Raw genomic sequence first — 22808 nt, forward strand, 5'->3', positions numbered from 1 at the left:
GCTTTAATTATCATGAAATTCCATACCTATTTTTGTTTTGTTCTAATGCATTCATTTGGTTCATTCTTAAAAGGAAGCATACTTTGGTTCTTTACAATGGGATGAGAGAATCAGTTTACAGATGCTGGCTGAGGTTGTCAAAATCTTGACACCACGAGTGTCATGGATAAAGTAAACCACCACCAATCCTGCAAAACAATTCTCGGGAAAAAAATCCGGTCGAGGATATTAACATATTATATTTTAACCAAAAACTTTCCCATTCAGTTCTCGAAAAAGATTGATGAAACTAAAAAAAACCTTTGTTCCTGAATTAAATAGGGAGAAACTGCCAGAGAATATTTTGAACAGATCAGGGGTGGGGACCTGCTACTAAAAAATTCAGTTTTGGTTTGTAACAATTTATTTTTACAAGCTTTTAACAATCTTTTTTGCTAATTACAGGAGGTTTACTAATTACAGTAATATACAAATTTAAAAAAATTAAAATTAAAAAAAGGACAGGGACTTCTTCTACATTGCCTATAAGTATACTCGCACAAGTTTATAATACGAGTGCAGTTACTCTTTATAATGCTTAGGTCTTCGATCACAAAAAAGAGGAAATTAGTTTCATTTTTTATAATAGCATGACTACACAATACATGTATTAGTAGAACAGTCTGTTTAATTACTTAAACAACTAAATTTTTATTTTATTTTTTTATTTTCCGGAAAACAGTCTTCTTTTCTGCAAATCAGGGAGAGAATTGTTGATGGGTCCATTAAGTCTCAAAAGATTCGTCCAGGGTTATGGAAAACATTATGTTGATAAAAATTTTTTGGACCAACCTACTTGTAACCTTACTAGACACAAGAACAGAATTAAAATGCCATGGCAGTGATTAACAGACATAGATGAAGGAATGAAAAAGTTACGTCAAGCTTCCTAACCTTAGTTAAACATTGTTGGTTATTCTTATTGCAGTAGATTGCAGTCGGAGTTTAAAAATTACCTTGAAACTGACCTGAGAATGTCTGTCCTGTCATGTCTACAGTAAGACCTCGAATTATCGGATCGCTATTTAACAAATTCTGAGATTTAACGGATCGATCCTTCGGTCCCTTCAGCAGAACCGACTACCGCGATACAACGGATTCCGCTATTTAACGGATTCGGCCTCTAGTCCTGTGAAATCCGATAAATCGAGGTCTTACTGTATTTGAATTCCTGTGCTTCATAAACTTTTGATGAAAGTTTGAGTCAAAGGATCTTCAAGAAGCGTCTTAAATGTTTATCCTCAGAGATCAGTCATTAAACATGATCTAGCATGGAAAAGCATTCTCAGCATTTCACAAAAGTAGGTAAGCACAAATTACGCTCTTATTTACGCACAAATTCTTCATGGGGTGAACTGATCATGAAATGAGAGAATCATGATAAAATGCATAATTTTTTCATCATTCAGGGGGTGGAATAGTTGGCCTGTTAACATTTTGGCCAGTGCATAGGAAAAACAATCATTAAGGGGGAACAAAAAGTTGTAACTTTATGATCTTGAAATGAACATAGCATAAAAATTGATTACCGAGTTTGGTTTGTAAAAATCAAGAGATGTTTTTGGCACTAACTACTCAAGAGGATATGCTCATTGTTGAACAAATAAAATTCTTTGAAAAAACGCAAAAATTAAAGCATTCTGTAACGGAGCATAAGACCCAGCAATGGCATAATAAATTAAGAAGCATAAAAAAAATTAACCAAAAAGAAGAAGAAAAAAAGAGAAACCAAACTCGCATCAATATTGAACCCAGAGAAAGAGGATCAAAGTTTTGTGCCTCCATATAACTCAATCTAAGAGATGAACGAAAACGCCTATTGTCACATTCAAAATATTTTCTATTGACCCTAAATTTTTGACCAGGAAAATGTGCGGCTGGTTTAACCCTAGAACTGTTCCTGACTCTTTTCCTTTAATTAAATCGCTCCTTTCTGTTTCAATGCTTAACGGCAAATACAAGTGAAAATTATCACATAAATTCCTTACATTTTTTTCTTTCTCTTAGTGTTTCCTGGCCTTTACTTTCTCATTAGAGTTTGACGACAAGGTCAGATCGAGTACAGCCTGCTGAATCAGTGGAGCTCTGGCAAATGTTTTTAAAATTAATGTTTGAAAAGTTCCTAAAAAATAAGAATGCCTGCATTTTTCTGTGTTTCATCAATTCAAATTCAAATCAAATTATATTTAAGAACAGGACTTTCAAAGTCGCAAATAATGCAATCCCGTTTCAAAAAGAAAAAAAAGGCCCCACGGATTTTGTAACATCACAAGAAGAATTGGCCGCTGTGTATCAGGTTGCGATTGCAACACAAGGTTATGTTTTCTGAACGTTCTTGCTTTGTTATCACTGTGTGTTCTAATTGCATAGAAATTGCCTGACCTATTCTGTGAGTCATGCAGTGCGTAGTGGGACTTCTTTCTGTAAACATTTGTCTTCATAATCCTTGAAAACTCTAAATGTACAAAAATTAACACAAAATGCTTGTAAAATAAATACAAAAAGGAGATACTGTCATAATAAAACTGGGCTTTTCAAAAAAAGAAAAGGCTTCTAAAATTATTGACCTGGAGAATTTCTGAAATTATTTTTTTATGATGTAAAATGTTTAAAATAATAATGGACATAAAGAAATTGTCGACTAGAAAATGCAAACATCAATTGCGATTCATCACATTAAAATAAAACAAATTAAAATTACTACCAATTAAAACATTGGACTCATTATTGGAAAGAACATACACACGGAATAATTAAGCAAATCAGTCGATTGCAGACAAGAAATCCTTTGAATTATTACTTTCCAATATTTGAACCGGAAAGATATGAAAAACTGCAAAAACATTTCAATTATGTTTTCCTTTTTTAACGAAAAAGGACTCTCCACATTATATCAATGATTTCAGGTGAGTAAGATCTCCAACTTATACTTTTTTGACTGGCAAAAACAAAAATTAGTCAGTTTCTCCGATCATTTGTTTTAAAAAACTGTTTTAGGTGCATGAGGACCACTCAAAATTCAACACCTCACTCTCATGGACACGTAATTACTTTTTGGTGTAACTTTTGTTTGACATTCTAATTGAGTGTGTTTGACTTTTTGATGATCCGTAATCATTTTGCATTATTTACTTGTTTTTTGGTTTACGTAAAGCTTACGTTTTGCTGCAAATTTTTGGGTAAACATAACATGTGACTAGGAAAATTTATCGGATCCTTGAAAATTTGTGGACAAAGAGATTCTTTACGGAGCGCTGAGAGAAGTTAATTTTTAGAAAATGGTGACTCAAGTACCCAGGGTCAGAAAGAATACCTAGATTGCTTTGCAACTAATTTTTCGAGTACCTGAAAGATCATATCTTTGATATCTGACAAGAAATGGACACGCTGCTGACTGCTCAACATGTACTGGAAAGCCTTTTTGTGTCTTTCAAAATCAACAAATTTCTCAAATGTATGTTGAAAAGTTTGATTTGTTGTCAAAAGAAAAACAATAATAAAATCACTAATTGCACTGTTATTGAAAATCATTAAAGCATGTTCTATTGCCCAGTTGTAGGCAATGCCAGAATTCTCAAACGTGATCGCATGCATTAAATATAGCAATAATTTTTCAGTCATATCGCTGATTAAATACCTATCAGAAACAATGATAAGCTCCAGTAAGATGTTGATGTCTTTCGGTACATTGTGAACGCAAAATTGCTTCAGTAATTTGACTAGGTGCTCAAAACACTGAGATGAGATACTCTGCAACAAAATCTCCTCATCCAGAGATTCTTTGAAGTTGGACTCGCGAAACATTCCTTCAAACATCGGAGACCGGCTGATAAGAAGGTTTTTATCGGCTGAGACTCGCTTGCCGTCGTTGAATTTAAATACACTTGGGTTTTCAGAAATATAACTTACAGGAGTAACGCACTTTTTGGAACAAGACAACAAAGAGGAACTAGCGTCATTAGATTCTTCCTTGATTTGCATATCAACAGAACTTTTGGTTTCTTCAAGTTGGATCAACGTTTCACTCTTGAGAATATTTACATTGTAGGAATGCCTGATGACAGTGTCTTTCGTTTCACTAGAAAAACATTCTTTCTCCGAGTCGAAAAGCGGATGAGTGTTTAATTTTAAATTTACGTTTTCATTTAAACCAAGAATCTTACACATGAAAGATATGCTGACTATTGCATCCTCATACAGAACAGGATCATCCAGAGCCTCGATGATGTAATCCAAACATTTGTGATGAGATAAGTAACTTAACAATGAACGCCCATTCCTGAAAGGAAAAATGGGAAGAATTAATTTAATTATGATTGATAAAAATAAAAATTACTTGATACTGTTTGATGATGTTTAACATCTTCAAGAGAAAAAATCTCTGACTTTTCATGTTTCCTTGATTGAAAGAGGGAAAACTTGTACTTTATTCCTTAATCTTATAGCGCATTATAAATAGAGCAATATCTACTGTTCATTTTATTTTTGAAGCCTTAACATTTTACGATTTTCTTTTTTTAAAGTTATAATTTCATAACAATAGCAATAGTTACTGGCTCACACATCTCACAAAACTCAGATATTAAGTGAGAGGCAAAAATTTCAGTCTTGCCCCAAATACACTTGAGCTCAGTATTTTTTCTTTTTTTCATGTTGGAATTTCAGGTTTCAATGTTAATTTTTGGAAACCTCTCTCTACCCCTTAAGCATCAACAGTGCTCAAAAACTTCTGTTCTCACACCCCCCCCCCCCCCAAAAAAAAAAGAAAAAGAAAAAAAACTGACCCTGTCGATGCCTTTGTTGGTAGAGTGATAATCAAGAAGTCAGCTACTCTTTCTTTTCGATTCACAATGAACTGGAAGTTGTCCATGGTATACCTGCTACATGTAATTCTGACAAAGCTTTAGCCTAACTTTGAAATCATATAATATTTTTAAGGATGTAATGCTTGTCTACCAATAATAAATTATTCCGTGTAATCATATTTAAGTAATGTTCCTTGATTCATGTATTTTATTCCTGCAGTAACAATGACAATCCCTCAATAAAAGATGCCGAAAAATAATAAATAAATTAAAAAAATGGCAGCAATAGTACTTTCCAAGTGTGTTCCATCAGAGGAAGGGGCTCCATTTTTTTCTCAATTTTTGGCTGAATTTTAGAATGTAAAAATACAATATCTGATTCTGTTCAAACAAAAGAGAGATCTTTGCCATTTTCCCCTTTCTACTTTAACTTTTTGTCAGTTGTCACTTTTCCATATTTTCACTAAAATTTTATGAATACTATTGCAGACAATACAGTGGTTTGGGAACCATATTTTTGAAGTATATTAGCTGGAAGAAAAATAAGGAGGAAATTAAGATGTTTTCATTACCTGATGACTAATGCTACACTAATAGCCAATTCTCTTTTGGCTTGGGGCTCATCTTGAGCAAGTATATGTATTAACTCTCCATACACCATTCCACATTCAGCAGCTTTTGACATTTTCTGAAGAATATACTTTCCGGCAAGGTACAAGTAAGCACAATGATAGCAATCATCATGTGCTGCACGTAAGAGTGTTCTCTCGATCTTCAAGACCAATTTATTTCTATAAATGCTCATAAAATGTTTGGGAGAACTGAAAGAAAATGAAAAAAGTAGACATGATAATTTTAGGTAGGTATGTTGAAAAAAGTAGTTGTTTAATTAAATTCCCATAAGAGTTTAGGATGATGCTGTTAGAAATTAATAAATTTTTGAGCTCATCTAAAGCTTTATATTTGAGATTTTAGTAGTTGGATACTCCGCAACAAGGAGAGAAATTTAGATCAAAGGGCCCATTTTAGAGCGTTGTCAACAAAAGATAAAATTTCAATTTTCATAACTTTCAGAGTCAATAGGCAGGGCTGTGATTATTTTCCTATTAAACACCAACAATATCACAAATATATTGACAACATCAACAATCATGAGACATCTTACCTTCCCAATGAAGACAATATGTTGATAGCGTTTTTGCTAATTGTGTCTGGTACAAAACAAATGCAGTTCAAAACTGAGTTCCACACTTCTTCTGAGGTCAAAGCAACAATGATTTTCTGACTCAAATTCTCAAGACGGGTGACAGCCAATAATACTATTAGGATGGAGTTTATCTGTGAGAAAAAGTAAGGTGACAATGATGTACAAGATCCAAGAAATCAAGATAACAATCTGAGATAGAAGGAGAGCAAGGAACATAAATCCATGGAACTTGATTGCAGAAGAGCGCTCAAAAAGATCGAAAACTTTCTCTTAAAAATTTAAGGGATAAGCACATCCAAAACTTTAGAGAATTTGATGCAAAAATGTCTTAGTTTTCCCACCATGGGACGCTTCAGCATAGAGTTTGGAGACAGCAACAAAGACGCTTACAGTGAGAGTTCCTGCTTTTTCCTGATTGAGAGAGTTCATTGTTTGGTCAAGCATAAAACATTTTTCGAAAGAGAGTCTGAACTGATGAAGAACTGATAGTACAAATTCACTGTTGGCAGTTACTTGCTCTTGAACATAAAATCAGAATTTAAGAGTCGGAAAAATTGAGCTGTATCTTGCGCATCTAATCTATCGGCTATGGAGCATAAAATACACACATACTGAGTAAAAAAAACAAAGAATCAGAGCACTTTCTTATACAGCAAGCTATTATAATTTCGATGATGCCTTCCAACTGATATTTGGCTCTTAGTAATTCAAATAGCAAACAAAACATTCTTTGAATAAACCTTGAAAAATGATGACAGAAAAATATCAAGGTACTTACAGAGTGCCATGAATTATCTGCGTCATATCCTGAGCATTCTCCGCTTTTTGAGAAAGAGTGATCCAGTGACAAATATCGTGTGCAACATGAAGGGGGCTGATACGTTTTTTCATGGGCTATATCATCCAACTTTTCATTTTGTACAATGTCGTGTAAAATGGAAGCCAAAATGTCCACGAGACCATGTTCAGCCATCTCCTGAAATCATGCGAATAAAAAAGTAATGTAAGCTGGTTCACTTTCATCCTTATTTAGTTACAGTAAGACCTCAATTTATCGGATTTCACGGGACCGGAGGCCGAATCCGTTAAATCACGCTGGAGAGTCCTGCTGAAGGGACCGGACAACCGATCCATGAAATCGCGGAATCCGTCAAATCGCGATCCGATAATTCGAGGTCTTACTGTATTCTTCAGTTTCAGTTTCTATTCCCCGTCCACCAACAAGATGATTTTCAACGCAGCATGTACTGTTTTTTATATCGGATCTTCATGATAAATTTTCAGACAAGAAAATGATTCCGGTTCATGTAGTAGCATTGTCAAATAGGAAACCTACAAATTACATTTTTTTGAACAAGGTAGATAATGAGATGCAATTTGCATTAGTTTCTTTTTCTTTTGGAAAAATACACTCTACTTTACAAAGAAAGGTTGAGTTAGGGTTCATGTCTAACTTGCAATTTTACAGTTTATCCTACTATTTCACTGTCATTTTCTTCAACCCACAGTAAAACCTAGAAAACCGATTTCTTTTTATTGGAATAAGAACGATTCAGTGATGATTATACAAAATTACATGATCAACTGAACCCTACTGATGTTTGTGCTCGGTGGGTTCAGCGACTGCTGACTACCATTCTCCAGTACTGATCTTGGGTCACAGTACGTACGTGCACCCCCCATGAAATATGTTGAAATGGCCATCTGTTGGCCTAAGTTTTACTCCTAATGACTTTGATCTACATCCTCAGGCCGATAATCACATTGGAGGTACTTTAGACCTTCAATAACTTTCTTACAGTAGTTTTGAGCAAGTGTTTGAGAAGTGGCAAAATCGTTGGAAAAAATGTTCTGGACCACGCTGACTGAGCTAAAGGTAAAAAAGTTGAAATTGACCACATTAATAAACTACAGATTCAATTTTCTTTAACGCTGTTTTTTCTACATTTCTGACAATCCTTATTGGACACCCTTACATTTACAAAATAACTTCTTCCCAATATTAAAAAGAACATAAAATGAAGAACAACTTGGTTAGCCAAAAAAAATACGAAGATAAAAACTAAATAATAACAGACTTACCCTTAAACAATCAGTATTCTTTTCAAATTTTTCAAGAGTACTGACTAATAAATCCATTTCTTTAGATTTATATGAGAACTGTTTAAAAAGAGAGAGAAAAAATGGAAGAGAGTTGGATATCCTTAGACTGACTTGTAAGGAGCTATCTAGACACGCTAAACAAAAGGTACGGAGCAGGATAACTGAAACAGATGATAAGAGATTTTAGTTGTTAGGGATGAAATGTTATTTCTTCAAACTTGATGCAATAATGAGTGTTTCAGAAAGCAGGAGGTTTGAATTAACAAACAAAAAAACGCCCATGTACTCATTCACGAGTCGAATTTGAAAAAGTCCAATTTATTCACTATACATACTCTGCATACAATTTTGATGCAGTATTAATGTGCTTATATTTTTACCGTATCTGTTCGTCCATTATTTGACTCTTCTCAATCTAATAACATGGAAAAATAGCTAGAGTCATCTTTTGAACTCAATTTCAAAATCAATCTTATCCAAATTGGATATTCTCACTTTAGAAAACGATTGGATTCTTCATAAATACCTAGGTACCTCACATTAGTTTTAAATCGAACCACATACACTTAAAATTACTTCACAGTAAAGAGACTTTCAGAGAAACCTTGTGCAGGAGCCTGAAAGGGAATACTTACAATTATTTGGTTGTGTTTTCAGCTGGTCGAAGACTGTGTAGAGCATTTTATTTTCACTGAGAGGCTTGTAGACTTCACATGCACGAGTTCCCATTAAAGTTGAAAGGACGGTTCCAACAAGATCTGGATACTTTGGGAGCAGTGATATAATTTTTGCAAAACCTTTATTTTCACTAACCTGTAAAAAAGTGGAGAGACATCAAATGGCGGAAAATTTAGACAACACTTTTAGGTACATGTTCAAAAACGAAATTAAAGGCACATGCATAAAAGGAGTCCTTTCACAAAATAAGTAGTAAGCAGTCCTAAATACCAATCATTTCTTTCAATGAGCAAACTGAACTCAAAATAGTCTTATACCAAATGCAGTTGAATTGATCTTCAATACATTTAAGAACTAGAAAGTATCCGATAATCATTTTTCAAAAGATCTCTGATTTGCAGTGAGTATAGAACTACTTTTTAAGGTATAAAAGTCCAACTCTAGCTTATGCATGAATCTTGCTTTGTAGAAATAATGATGAAAAAGCATTCTTGATCCTGACATCCCTGCAAATATTGTACATTAAAAACTTTGACCGACACTTTACATGCTTGTCAGGGGCTCCAATACACTTTTTCACTCAGTTCAAGAATAACCGCAGAAAGTTCTTCACTGTCCTTTTATAAAAGTCCATTTTTTTCCCCTCCTCTTTTTTTACCATAAATACGAGTCACAGTACTCTCTGATGCTCTGCAACACATAACTCTGTCTCTTTTCTGCCTTTCTTTGACAAGATGCCAGGATTTTTACACTGACAAGCGTCAGTCTTCCTTAAGACCCTCTCCCCTTTATCGTCTTCCCATTTTTCAAAACTAGGTATTTCCAGGGTCTCCCTGATTGTGACCATCCTCTCGGAGAGAAAAAAACATTTCAATCAAGGCATTGACTTACCTGCAAAGCACATTTAATTGATGCAGGTTTCTGATTCAACTTTAGCCTACTCAATGCGATCAAACAAGGTTTGTAAACTGATGTATTCTCCGACAGCAAAAGAGTCATGACGTATTTGATTGAATTTGACCTAACAATGTCTGCCATAAAACACACATTCCACAGCCACCTGGAAAAAAGGAACAATCTTTTTACTTCAAACCAAATGATAGACTGATAAGAAGGGTGCGAAAGACAGAATTGACAGCTGGCATACAGATAGTTTGAAGCAAGTAGCTTTGAAGCTTTTTGTTCTTATCTACTTTGATGAGTAAGCAAATTTTTTTGGTAAATTCTACAATCTAAGAAAGTAAAAAAAATAAAAAGTAAAATATTGGAGGGAGTATAATGAGAGATCGTTGAAGTGGCTCTCTCAAACAAAAAATATTTATTGAAAGTAAGATTTAATACTTACATCCACTTCTCAATTTTCATGAAACCAACTAGTCATATCGACTACTTTCATTTTGTCTCAACATTTCTTTGCCTTCTCAATCAATCAATTTGTTTAAGTGTTAAGAATAAATGTAAAATGAAGATGCTGATCTTAGTTTCAACTACTAGATGAAATCTTGGAAGAGGAAAAAAATCACTTACCCCAAAGCATAGAGTGCTGTGGTTTGTGTATCTTTCCAGCCGTTTCGGGTATCATTTAAAACCTTTGTGACGAATAATAAGGCTTTGGACTTGTTCAACTCCCCTACTAAATCCGGAGTGTTGGATTTCGCTAGCTTTCCAATCACTTTGCATGTGTAACTTAGAAGCTTGCGATCGTTCAAATTTTGTAAAATAAAAGTTAAATGATGCACAATATTATGTCCTGACAACTGAAAACAAAGAAGTGACATTCAAATTAGAGACAATTAAAATTGCTGATGTTATTCAGGTGAGCGAGAGATTTTACTGAAATTCCATCGTAGGTGGAATTGTGGGTAAATTACCAAATGACATCTTTTATTTCTAGTCTGGTACTTGCAGGATCCGATTGAACTTACTTGACTGTCACTTAATTATAGATTAGCCGTACCCTCAAGCAATCAAATCCTTCAATGCTGCTGTTGCTTTCAGTAATACGGATTTTATTTACAGATGAGATTCAAGAATTGGTATGGTCATCCGTAGTATCAGTGCTGTCATGGTGCTTTACAATTCACAAAAGTTTAAATCGCTATAATATGGCTACAATTGAGAGTAAAATTAAAAGAGCAGCCTCACAATTGTAAAAATAGAAATTATCTGATTATACAGAAATGAGGGAAATAATACTAAAAAGTTAGCCAATCTATAAAATGTTTTGGTATTACTATTTGCAGTCTTAGACATGAATGTTCCATTTCGCCATGTGAACAATTCTTTGACAGGGTAACAGTTTCGAAGCTTCATGACAATGCGAATAGGGTGCGTCCTGGAGGATGCATATTTCCAACTATTAAAAATTCTCAGCAGTTGAATGTTATTTCACTTGGATCCATGAATGACCATTAAATATAAGTACATAATAATAATCAGGTAACATGAAGAAAAGGCCATTACCTCACTGCAAAATGAGCTTTTGCAGCAGCAGATGTCCAGTATAGATAAGAAGAGAATGGTTGTGTCACAGCCTGGTTTGGTCAGAGCAGCTTTGAGGATCTCAAAGAAATCTTGATGCTTCAACAGAATATCGATTTCACTGTCATTATTTTTCAATCTCCTGAGAATATGTGGTAGGTATTTGCTGAACTTCGGATTTGTTGGACCCGTTATTTTGGAGATCAATAGAACAAGTTCTTTGTTCTCGGTTGACATGATAATGGATGAAATGGGAAAAAAAATCTAAATAATACTTGAGTATGCGATCATGATGCGATGACAGAGCAAAAATCTCACTTAATGTCGATGGGAATGATGTGAGAGCGAAGAGGGCATGTCCAGTGACTGGGAAGGCACACTATCAGCTTTGCACTGAATGGTTAAATTGACACAAAACTAGGAAAGCACAGCACAAAAAGGAGAAATGCATTTTCTTGCAGTGAAACAGCGATTGCTGATAAAAAAAAGAGTAGTGATAAGGAAGTCAACTTTGAAATGCGGGATTTTGATAAGAATTGGAATTTTTTATAGGTTGTGTTGATGTTATGATCATGAAATGGGATGGCTGAGCGGGCAGCCGCCCGTTCAGGGCGACATGTCGGAACCGAATGAGAAAGTTGGAAGTTCGGAAGGATGACGATGTAGGATCTCGCGTTCAAAGAGTGATAAAACGTACTGAGAGGTGGGAACAAAAGTGGTCGCGCAGCTGCGTTGCGCAGGCGAGGGGCGATACCATAAGTTTCATGTGATAATAAGAGACAGACGATAGCAAAAAGCACGTGCTGAAGAGAGAAGAAAGATTCTGAGGGGTCTCGGTAACAGCGCTAGCGTCGCTCTCACAAGTGAGAGATGGAGGATAAGAGCTGAGAAGAGGGAAGTTTAAATTGATGCTATCTCACCAAAGTTTAACATGGGAAGAGAACTTGTTTTACGTAATTTAAAAAAAAAAAAAGAGAATTACATTTCTAAGGTTAAAATTCGTTTGAACAGTCAGTTTTTCAGTCAGAAAAGAAAAAAAAGATTTGCGTAAAGAAGTTTTTGCCAAAAAAATCCCATCAGCTCTACGAAGGGAAGTCAGAAATTTTCCAATAGTTTCAGCGTGAGAGACAACAGCTTCCTTCAGAAATTCTTGCCTGCCCCTGCCAAAGCAATATTTTTGAGGGAAAAATACTGCTGAGGTGTCAGAATACCTTTAAGTCATTCATGAAATTGTGATTCTAGATTTTTTTTCATAATGCAAGTTGACAGTTTGGGAAAATGCTTCATTCTCATTTCAAGAATCCTTGCTACATATTGGTTCTCTGCGAGTCTAGCATTATTATCCTGGATCTAGCAGCTTTTTAAAGTTCCTTCATTTCGCAGTATGAACAGATACAACAGATTGCAGTTAATTACTTCTTACTAACAATGAGTCTTGCTTGTAAGCATTTGGTAAATTCTACTTTGTGATTCATATTTCTTCTTAGAAATTTCTCTTTCAGATGTGTACTTGAATTGCAGCGCATTTTACAGGATCATACAGTGATGACTAATAAAATATCCCCATTTACAAAAGAAAAAATACTCATAGAAAAAAAAAAAACCGTTTTTCCCGCATCTATACAGTATTTACCAATTTTGTGATGCTGAAAAACAATTTTATATCACAAAAGATCAAAATAAAATATTAAACTACATATATACTTAATTTGGGACTCAGACATCACTTCATCATACTAAGGAGGAAAGAAGAGAAAATAATTTAAAAAAGAAAACAATAAATAGTTTAATTAATCAAATTACAATAAATCCTTACTATACAGATTTAAATTTAAGATATATTAACATCATTTCGACTTAAAAACGTAGGTAGACCATGATTTAAACATTAATAGTTCACAGTTTGAACATACTTTTTATAGTTCTTGAAAATTGGCTTGGCAAAATCAAGAACTTACTAAGCTCCAAAACTTGGACCAGTACCAAATCCTGGACTAAACATCACAGCAAAACACCACTTCCTGGATTCTGAACAAATAAAAATTACAACATGGCTTAAGAGGACAGAATTTTCAAATCGTTAGAAAGAAAGAGAAAGTAATCTAAACTGGAGGTTTCGCTCAATACACAGAATTACAGTACAGTTGCAGCACAAATCTCCACAAGTGAACAGGAGAAAACGACTTCCTTTAAAGATTTCAAATAGGTTTTACAACTTTAATGAAATCAGGCAGGGAAATTATAAATGTTATTTAATTGATCCGTGATTTGCAACGATTCTACTTCTCAACTTCTAAAAAGACCAGCTTCCGATATCGAACTGGAAAAAGTTTAATTTCGTACAACCATCAGATTTAATCATTTTTTATTGATTAAAGTGATATTAAATACTTCATTTGAGGCTCAGACTGATCTACAAACAGAATACTCTTCAAGAAAAGGAACAGTATGCTTAAAAGAATCCAAAACTGATTAAAAAGAGAGAGAATTAACTCACTGGGAAACTTATGAATTGAATGGACGTTCTTAACTTAGTCAACAATGAATTCAAATCCAGAATAATTTTTAATTGTCTTATAAAATTAATTTGTATGACTACTTATATAGCTATGCTCAGAGATAGGGAGGGGAGGCGGTTGATTATAAATATCATGTAAGAAGAAGGGGGTGATTGCTTACACGGTAAAGTATTACAGCAAAAAAAATTATGATGTGTAAGAAACTACTTCAGTAAACTAAATTGAGCTGAGAGAAGTGTTACAATACACTCCTTATCAAATCAGTGTAGAAAATCAAGCAAGTGGGTACTTTCTCTAAAGACTAGAAAATAGACTGGTTAAAGTTGACAGAATTAACTCAAACCAGTTTGACTGCATTTCAAAATTGCAGTTTCCTTTCATGTTTCATTTTATTCTAAAAAAACTAACAAGGCCTCTACCTTGAAATTCGGTAAGAGTCTTCCCCATAATCTGAGAAATTTCATACAAAGTTTCAGGGTATGGTGTTGCTTGATTTCTTATGAAAGAATAAAACATGAGAGCCACTTTTGCACTTTAAAAAGAGAACATTGGCTGATTCAAGTTAAAGCTGTACAAACATGAACGAGGGACTTCTTTTTAAAAAAATTTTGATGACTTTTATGAAATGAAGACACCTCTTAAAGGACTAGACAAAATTTTTCAACAGTTCAAAATACAATTTTTTCTAACTTGTCTTCAATTTTTTCGTCAAAGTTTCCGTTGAATTTGTCACATTGTCTGAGAGTTTCCAGTTAAGCACTTAGATTTTACATTACTGGAATAGGGAGACGTTTTCCTTATTCAAATTACAGAACAGAAATAAATGTTTCCAACGACTGCATTTGTGAGAAAGACCATTGAGGTGTGATGAACATCTTTAAAAGTGAAGGATTGAAGGGAGATTGCTCTTATGAGCATTTAATCTTTTTGGTATTTCTTCTACCGAAGTTTCAAGGAGGAATAAAAGTAAAGTGAAGGAAATGTTCAGGACTGGACAAGCAACAGTTTTGATTCTACATATTAACATGAGAAACATGAGTGTAATAAAAAAGAGCATTGCTTAAGAGAGATAAATAATTTTCTGTGTTTTCAGAACTTACTCCATTTCAGAGCGAAAGTTATTGCACTTGAGTGATCTTTCTGATTTATCAAACATAAAATTTAAATCAATAACAAAATTATTATGAAATTTGAAAGTAGCCCTGACAAGAGGTAACAAATTAAAATTCTCTTCATTTCATCTTCAAAAGCAAAACTCTCCATCAAACAAACTATTTCAATGAGGTAGAAGTTGCTTGTAGCCAATATTTCATTTCTTTCCTGGATTAGATATTTATATTTTCTTTTACAAATGAAATTCATAGTAAACTGCGGATGATAATCGGATACTGCACAGAAAGCTGATTTTTAGAGCAGTTTGAACTATTTGAAATTTGTTAACTACCTGTCTCAAAAGAAGAAAAGAAAACCAGAAGATGTAATTCTATAAGCCAGATAAGATTCTCTTTTCTTTCTGGTCTTTCATAATCGCAAAGTAAATAGTCTGCATGAAATATGCTTAATTAAAGTAGTCGGTAAAAGATAAAAACACCCTGTACACGATCTAAAAATATTTACACGAGAAAACAATATGTACAATATACAGAACTTGACGTAAAATAAAACTAAACTACTGAAAACTAGCACAAAAATTTCACTTAAAAGTATACAGATTCACTAAATGCAACGTTGTAATTGAGGTTCAAAGGGCAACAGTGGCTAGTAGCACTGTGATGTCGTCTGGTTTACCACCTGAAACACAAAGACATACTTGTTAAATTGATTGGAATGAATAGAAGCAATTAAATAAGTAAGTTCACAAAAGATAGAAATGAACCTCTGTTGCAGTCAAACCTCCTGCCTCACTTGGCAAATTGCAAAGCAAAAGAACTGATCCAAGAAAGTTCAACCGATATTGATGATGGGTCATTGGCTTAACATCTCTGCAGCGTATCAAACAGTCATCTAATGCAAAATTTCATGAAAAAACCAAAAAGTCTATTAAACTAAAATCTGACCAACTACTTAGAGGCCGACAGCCAAGATGATAGGTAGGCCATGTCCTCAGTTAGGCTTCAACCAATCAGTAAATGTGGATTCTCTTGTCTATCTAAGTCATTACAGACTGCCAAACGCTTTGTACATTAAAAAATTCTATCGTTACAAAACGTTAAAAACAGAACCCGTGGTGAGGGAACATTAACTGAATCCATGTAAACTTCCATTCCTCCCTCCTTCCCTGCTCCCAAAAAAAAAATTAAAAATTAATAATACCCTAATGTGTTTTCGCAAGCAATCTTTGTACGTAAACATTGAATAGTTTATATTTGTCATGGCTTTGTTGCTAATTATCGATACATGGATTGGAGTGTGAAAACGTTTTCAAACACTGCTTGTCAGAGGTCTCACGGAACCAGCGGTATAAGAAAAAAAATATCTCATTCTGATAAATGATAATTAGAGCAAAAATATACTAGTACTCACCAACAGTGTAGATACCATTTTCTCTAGCTGATTTGGCAAACGGTGACATGAACCTTTGATCAAAAGCAAGCTTCCTAGCCATTAGAGCTATTGTATTGGCAACTGTTTGAATCTTGACAAGATCACGCTCCCCTTGAACTCGACATAATTCACTAATTAGCAAGGAATCCGGAACATTATCAAAAACACCATCAGTTGCTAGTAGTATTACATCTCCATCTTCGACAGCAAAGTTACTAGTGTCAGCTGACTCAGGCCTACAGAGGAAAAAAGAAACAAGGACAGAAGTGATAAGAAGGAAATAGTTCAAAGCAAGAACAACTGATTGATAATCTCTCAATCATATTAAGGAATGCCATGATACGCTATAACAATATTGTATGTTTTATTAAACGTATAAAAATAGGAAGAAGAAAAAAAGGTGCTGGTGCTTGAGGGCTAAGTCTTTTGAATTAAAAAAAAACCTCTTCTGGGGCGCAATTTGTGGTACTAGAGATTAGCTCTGATTCTCATTGGGTTTTTGCTAAAGATTCAGGACAGTTAATAAATCTATTGAATTGAGAATAAAAGCAGTAACTGTAATTGTAAAGTCCTCTCAGAAGGAGTGATCTTTGTAAATTTGCAACGCATTCAGATGGGTGTTTTCAACTTTTTAGTCAGCAATTAATTTTTTGAGGATTAATGTTTTATCAATGAAACAATATATGAGGCCAGAAAGATAATTAAAATAGAAGCAAAATCTGTTCAATCTGAGAGATGGTTACTTTAAAATTACACTCTTTGGATTAAAAATTGTTCACACAGGATGTACTAGATAAAATTTGGCAGAAATGATCCTGATAGTCATTTATAATAGTTGGTACATAAGGAAGAAGAAGAAGGTTTTGTTAAATATTTTTTTCTCTTTCTATAAAAAATTAGTGACAAATAAAGCTTCCCTTTTACTGTAATATAAAATTATAAGCATTAAATGAAACCTGTGCACAGCTCCTTTCGCTTGGCAGCGTACATTTCACCTTCAACCTAAATTACCCTACTTCAACTAAAATGGAATTTTTTTGCACTGAGAATCAACACAAAGCCAAGGTATGTATGGTGCTTAATTTGAATTGCACTTAAGCCTAGAACAGTCTGATTTAGATGTGATAAAAATTTCGGACAGCTTCTCTTCGACGTGGCACAAGTTTTAGCTGTTTCCTGCTTTAATATAAATAGATGAGTTTTAGATCTATTTTAGGGGGTCCAAAGCTACTGAACTTTACTGAATGATGAGTTAACTGAATGTAACAAACAAGGAGAACATTATTGGAAAATGAGCTAAAAAATAATGATATGAACCTACCTGTCCCTGATGACAGATTCTGCATGAGAGGGAGGTGGTAATGATAGCTGGAAAGGAGTATTGAAATAATGTTGTTGTTCCTCTGACTTGTGAACTACTTTGCCTGCCCTTACGACAACAAACCCACTATCACCAATATTTGCAGTCTGAACTGTACATGTTTCTTTATTTAAAACAACAATACACGCTGTGCTGCTACCTGTAAAAGCAAAATTAAATCAAATAGAGGGATGAAGTGGTGAAAAATTTCCGAAAAAATTTTAAGAGGCATTAGTTCTTTGAGACTGGGCAGAGAACATTTAAGAGAATTTTTGCTCCTGCTTAAAGGGCACACAAGATACTACTCAGAAAGATGATACACTACTACGAGCAGGCGGTATTCTAGAATTTCCCCTTTATTTCAAATGAGGGGCACATCATGTAAGTATGTAGCAGTTTTTAGTGACACATGGACCTAAAGACATATACTTGAGTTGCTTCCAAGAAATGGGGCTACTTCGTAATTTTGAAAAGGTACAAAAGCGATTTTTTCCTGTAAAATTATTTCTGGATGTAGAGGATGATTACATGTCAATGATACCTCAAATCCAAAAGTTACTTTGGTAGCCTTAGAGGCAAATTATGGCGATTATGAAATTTCCTCATGAGCTCTACAAGACATACGACGTAAGGTAGACTGTACAATTACTAAATGCAGCCAAAATCAAACTTTGCATTTAGTTTAGATGCATCAGGAGCTCAAGCAAGTTGTGCAGGTCTTCTGCAGAGACCAAGAGCTTTAAAAATTTTTAATTCATAATTTAGGTGTAATAAAACAAGGAACAGAGAAATATTCAAACAAACTCACCCACTATAGACTGTTTATTTTCAAGAAGTTCATAATAACTTCTTGCTAGTAGACTACAAGGTTCAAGATTAGTAACTCTGCCGCACGTAACTAGACGTTCACAAGTTTTCATTAAAACTAACGAAAATTCACCGGGATCTATACCATACTCTTGCCACCCACCAACACCGTCTGCTACTCCTAAAAATCACAAAAAAAAAGAAGAAAATTGAATAAGTAAACTGAATAAACAGAGATAAGCTTGACTGCAAGACTTTAGATCACACCTTTCACTTAATCAGCTATGAATTAAATTCAGTAATATGATGACCCAAAGCTGGACATTGATGAACCATAAGCAAGACAATTGAGCGCAAGAGGTCTGGATCTCCTGAACAAGGCATTAGAATTTGAATTCTATTAGAACAGCTTAGTTACTACAAATAAGAAAAAGTGAAAGACGACATCCATTGTAGGTTCATTTTTGCCTAAATATTGTATGGAAAAATGTTTTAAGAGTAAAAGGTTTGTACTTGGGTGACATGGGAACAGTCTCTTCGCCGCAGGTCACTTGGGTCAGTTTTTGATGAAGTCAGGGAAACAGCTAACTGACAACAGGAAGCTGGAAACAATACTCTAATTGTCCCCCAAAGAAAAAACATAGCTCAAAATCATAAACAGATGGAAAATTTGCTGGGAATACTTGAATATTCTCCATGGCATTGACGCCTTGACATAAGTTAGGTTAGGTCCCAGTGAATGGATACCAGTTGAGATTGATGACAACTCCTTGCGCCTGGCGAAGTAAAAGAATTAAACTTTCCTGTTATAGTGATATTGGATAAAGCTTTTAAAATGATATGACACTTAGATAATTGAAGTTGACCTCCAATAATGTAAAAGGCCTTTGTCGAAGCATGCGTATGATGTTGAAACGGGTTTGGGTCGCAGGAAAATGTTTTGGCTCTTACTTAGTGTGACTTCTTAAGAGTAAATTTAAAGTGGCTAGGGAGCTAAATGATATTTAGGGAGTAAAACTTATAAGAGGAGAGGTGAGAATCAAAACAAATCATGGGTGGGTCCGATGGAAGAAACTTACCTAGGACATCGGCCGTCCTACTTTTCGCTGTGAACCAGGCGTCGTCACCAAATTTTCCTCTTAAGGAAACGGATTTAGCAAAATCTTTAGGAAATCCGCAAACTGCTGATAACATGCATGGCTCACGCTTACGACTGACGTTGGGATCAGCTACAGATGAATAACTAGAGATTCCATTCCACAAGGCACGAGATAATAGCCTTCCCGTCAAGACCAACGAATTCATTATACTTTATCACTCGAAAAAATCACTTCACTAAGTACAACATTTTGATCGGAAGGAAATAGATATTATTAATGAAATATTAGAATGACACACAAGACAAGGCCACTACTAGCATTACGCTTCGATTATATTTCTACAACACACGGCTGATTACAAACTCCACCATTGCTAAATTTGCCCTTCAGTGCTGCCGTTCTCGCTCAGCCCAAGATTCCGTGATTCGGAACTATTTTATTCCGATTATTTTCAAATATTCCGGGAAAAAGTTCCGAGATCGGCCAGGAATTAATTCCGATTCCTGACGCGGGATTTTCAAATGGTTTACCCGTTTTATAAGACGGCCGCCCCTTAAAATCACTGTCAGGGCGTCATGAATATTAAATAAACAGTTCTCAACTGGTTTGGACGTAATTATGACGCCCTGACAGTGATTTTAAGGGGCGGCTGTCCTATAAAACAGTTAAATCGTTTGAAAAGCCCGCATTAAGGAATGGGAATTAATTGTAATTAATAATTAATTAATTGACATATAATTGACCATCTCCCCGGAATGAAAACTCTGCTTATTTTATTTTTATATAAATTGAAGATTACCTAAACATTAGAGATGTAAAAATAACACATTTAAATGGATCAGCCCATTTACTTGAAGCTTTTCTTTTTTAGGAACATATAGGTTTTCCCAGCAGAAAAATATTTGCTGCTTAATAAATTTTCAGAGCACTTTTTTTTTTTTCATTTATGCTACATCAACTTTTGAAATTTTTAGCTTTGAACTTGTTTTCTTCAGAGTCATTGCAATGCATGTGTAGTGTGTTGTATAGAAGCTCGACTGACACTTCCGTTTAGGAAAGGAATTTTTTGGTTTTAATGCATAAATTGGCTTTAATTTTCTAATAATTTATTTTCTTACTTGAAAATAACAAACAAATATAGAAAAAGGACAAGGAGAAAAATAAGTACGGCTTGGACAAAAATAGACAAGAAATCACTGATAGTTAACTATTTACTTAAAAAAACTACTTAGTAACAAGCACCAAAACATGATGTGAACAGTTGTTCAGTTCATTTCATTATTTTCATATTTTGATTTTCTTTCTTGAGGTTATAGGTTTGGTAGAAAACCGCGGGAAGATGGATACGACACTCGAGAAAATTCTAGAAAACAGAATCCCCATTTCCAGAATGATCATTGCGAGAAAATGTCCAGATTAATCTCAATACCTCCGATGAAAATATTAAAAATTCCTACAAAAATGGCCTAAATTCCGGGAAAAATCCGAAAAAAGGCAAAAATTTCGGGAAAAATCCGAAAAAAGGCAAAAATTCCGGGTAAAATCCGAAAAAACGCAAAAATTCCGGGATATTCCGAGAATTACAAAGATTCCGGGAAAAATTCCGAGAAACTTCAAAAGTTCCGAAATTCGGAATTAATTCCGGGAAACGGCAGCACTGTTGCCCTTTGATCCTTCGATCTCTGTTCTGAAGCTTGTGCAATGTTGTCAAACTACCACCGCAATGTTTTGGATTAAATTCAAAACATGGAACGCTTGCATACGTTCAACAGAAACGTTGCAACATAGTAGATGTGGAATACTCCGGAAAAATGGGAATCATGAATGACGAAGGGGGTGGGGGAGAGGCAGGTCTTCACTCTTTGCAAGGGATGAAGTTTATCCTGATACATAGTAAATTAAAGAAAAGAAAACATTTAGGCGATGAGCGAATCCGCAAGCATGTGTGTCTGAAAAAGCAATACTGGGAGAATTTCGTGATATAGCGCAACTTTTTGCGACCTTCCGGTCAGGATGGTAGGGAGAGGAGGGGACAAGGACAGGGGCGGACTGGTAGTCGAAAAGTTAGGAGGCGACCTAAATGTGGGGGCCCCTCCTGTCGTTCGGGGGCCCCTCTAAGAAGGTCCGGGGGCCCTCCCCCGAAAAATTTTGAAAATTTCACACTTTTTAAACGCAATTTTAAGCATTATTGGAGTTGGATTCCATAGTGCTTGAACTTCAAAATATCCTATTCTCAGGATTCTTCGGGGGTCCCTTCATCACATAAGCTTTAGGCGACCTTTCATGTCTCTTAGAGACAAATTTTCAAGGATTTCGGGGCCTTTTAGTAACTGAGAAGGATAGGAAAATTACAACATTACGGGAAAAAAACGATGACTCGAAAAAAATTCGCCGCGGGGGCCCCTTCGGGGCCTCCGCGGCAAATTGTTAGGAGGCGATCGCCTCCCCGCCCCCATGGCCAGTCCGCCCCTGGACAAGGAAGGGCACAAGCGCGGCCTCCTAGTGAACCTGGAGGTTCATTCTTCGCCTCTTTAGGCTTTATAGTTTTTTTTGCAAAGAAACCAGTGGCATTATCTTGTTTATCCTGAAATTATTCACAGGTTACCGGGCTTAAAGTACAAATCCCTGACGTGTGCAAGCGCCCTATTCGATTGCTCGCTTCCCAACCATAGTTCGCCTTCAAAAAAAGAGGAAGCAATTTAAGCGGCTTCGGAGTGGTAATAGTTGCTTTTTGCGCCTTGGCAATACGTCCAGAACATTCATTTCGTGTCCTTATAATCCGTGCATCAATTAGAGAAAAACCATTTAATTCTTAAACTTTTTTCTTTCTCTCGTAAAAAAAAAAAAAAAAAAAAAAAATACTAAAAATCCTGGAGGAGTCAACTTGTCACGTCACCTTCAAAATGCTATGTCTCAAGACTTAAATTTTAAGTTACGGAGCACAATTGGGTCTTGTCTAATATGTAATTACTGGGAATGTAGGATTATTACTGGGATGTGAGGATATTCCCTGATCTGCTTTCTTCTACCCTATTGGGGAATAAAAGGGCAGTACCTGTGTAACTTCTTACGGAACAGCCTACTCCTAACGAGTTGTCTTCCTTTTAAATAAATATGAAAGTGAATAAAGTTGGCTAGTCATCGATTTCTCCTTGACCGTTCCAA

The 22808-nt window shown here is 35.1% G+C and overlaps 2 protein-coding genes across 2 annotated transcripts; both read right to left on the bottom strand.

The window, feature by feature from the left end:
• Positions 1 to 385: 385 nt before the first annotated feature.
• Positions 386 to 12032, bottom strand: LOC109040745 (uncharacterized). Its single transcript, XM_019056777.2, has 9 exons — positions 11296 to 12032; positions 10360 to 10589; positions 9724 to 9892; positions 8790 to 8967; positions 8134 to 8315; positions 6830 to 7027; positions 6010 to 6182; positions 5417 to 5665; positions 386 to 4318 (listed from the first exon to the last, which is right to left on the bottom strand). Exons 1-9 carry the CDS (start codon positions 11548 to 11550, stop codon positions 3340 to 3342), a joined length of 2613 nt encoding a protein of 870 aa, XP_018912322.2. The 5' UTR covers positions 11551 to 12032; the 3' UTR covers positions 386 to 3339.
• A 1042-nt stretch (positions 12033 to 13074) lies between these two features.
• LOC109040833 (protein phosphatase PTC7 homolog) lies at positions 13075 to 20031 on the bottom strand. The gene is made up of 5 exons (XM_019056915.2): positions 19623 to 20031; positions 18545 to 18724; positions 17698 to 17896; positions 16356 to 16612; positions 13075 to 15623 (listed from the first exon to the last, which is right to left on the bottom strand). The coding sequence occupies exons 1-5, from the start codon at positions 19846 to 19848 to the stop codon at positions 15574 to 15576; spliced, it is 912 nt and encodes a 303-aa protein (XP_018912460.1). The 5' UTR covers positions 19849 to 20031; the 3' UTR covers positions 13075 to 15573.
• Between the last annotated feature and the right edge of the window lie 2777 nt (positions 20032 to 22808).

Source organism: Bemisia tabaci, chromosome 5 (genome assembly GCF_918797505.1).
Source record: "Bemisia tabaci chromosome 5, PGI_BMITA_v3".
Taxonomy (NCBI): Eukaryota; Metazoa; Arthropoda; class Insecta; order Hemiptera; family Aleyrodidae; genus Bemisia; species Bemisia tabaci.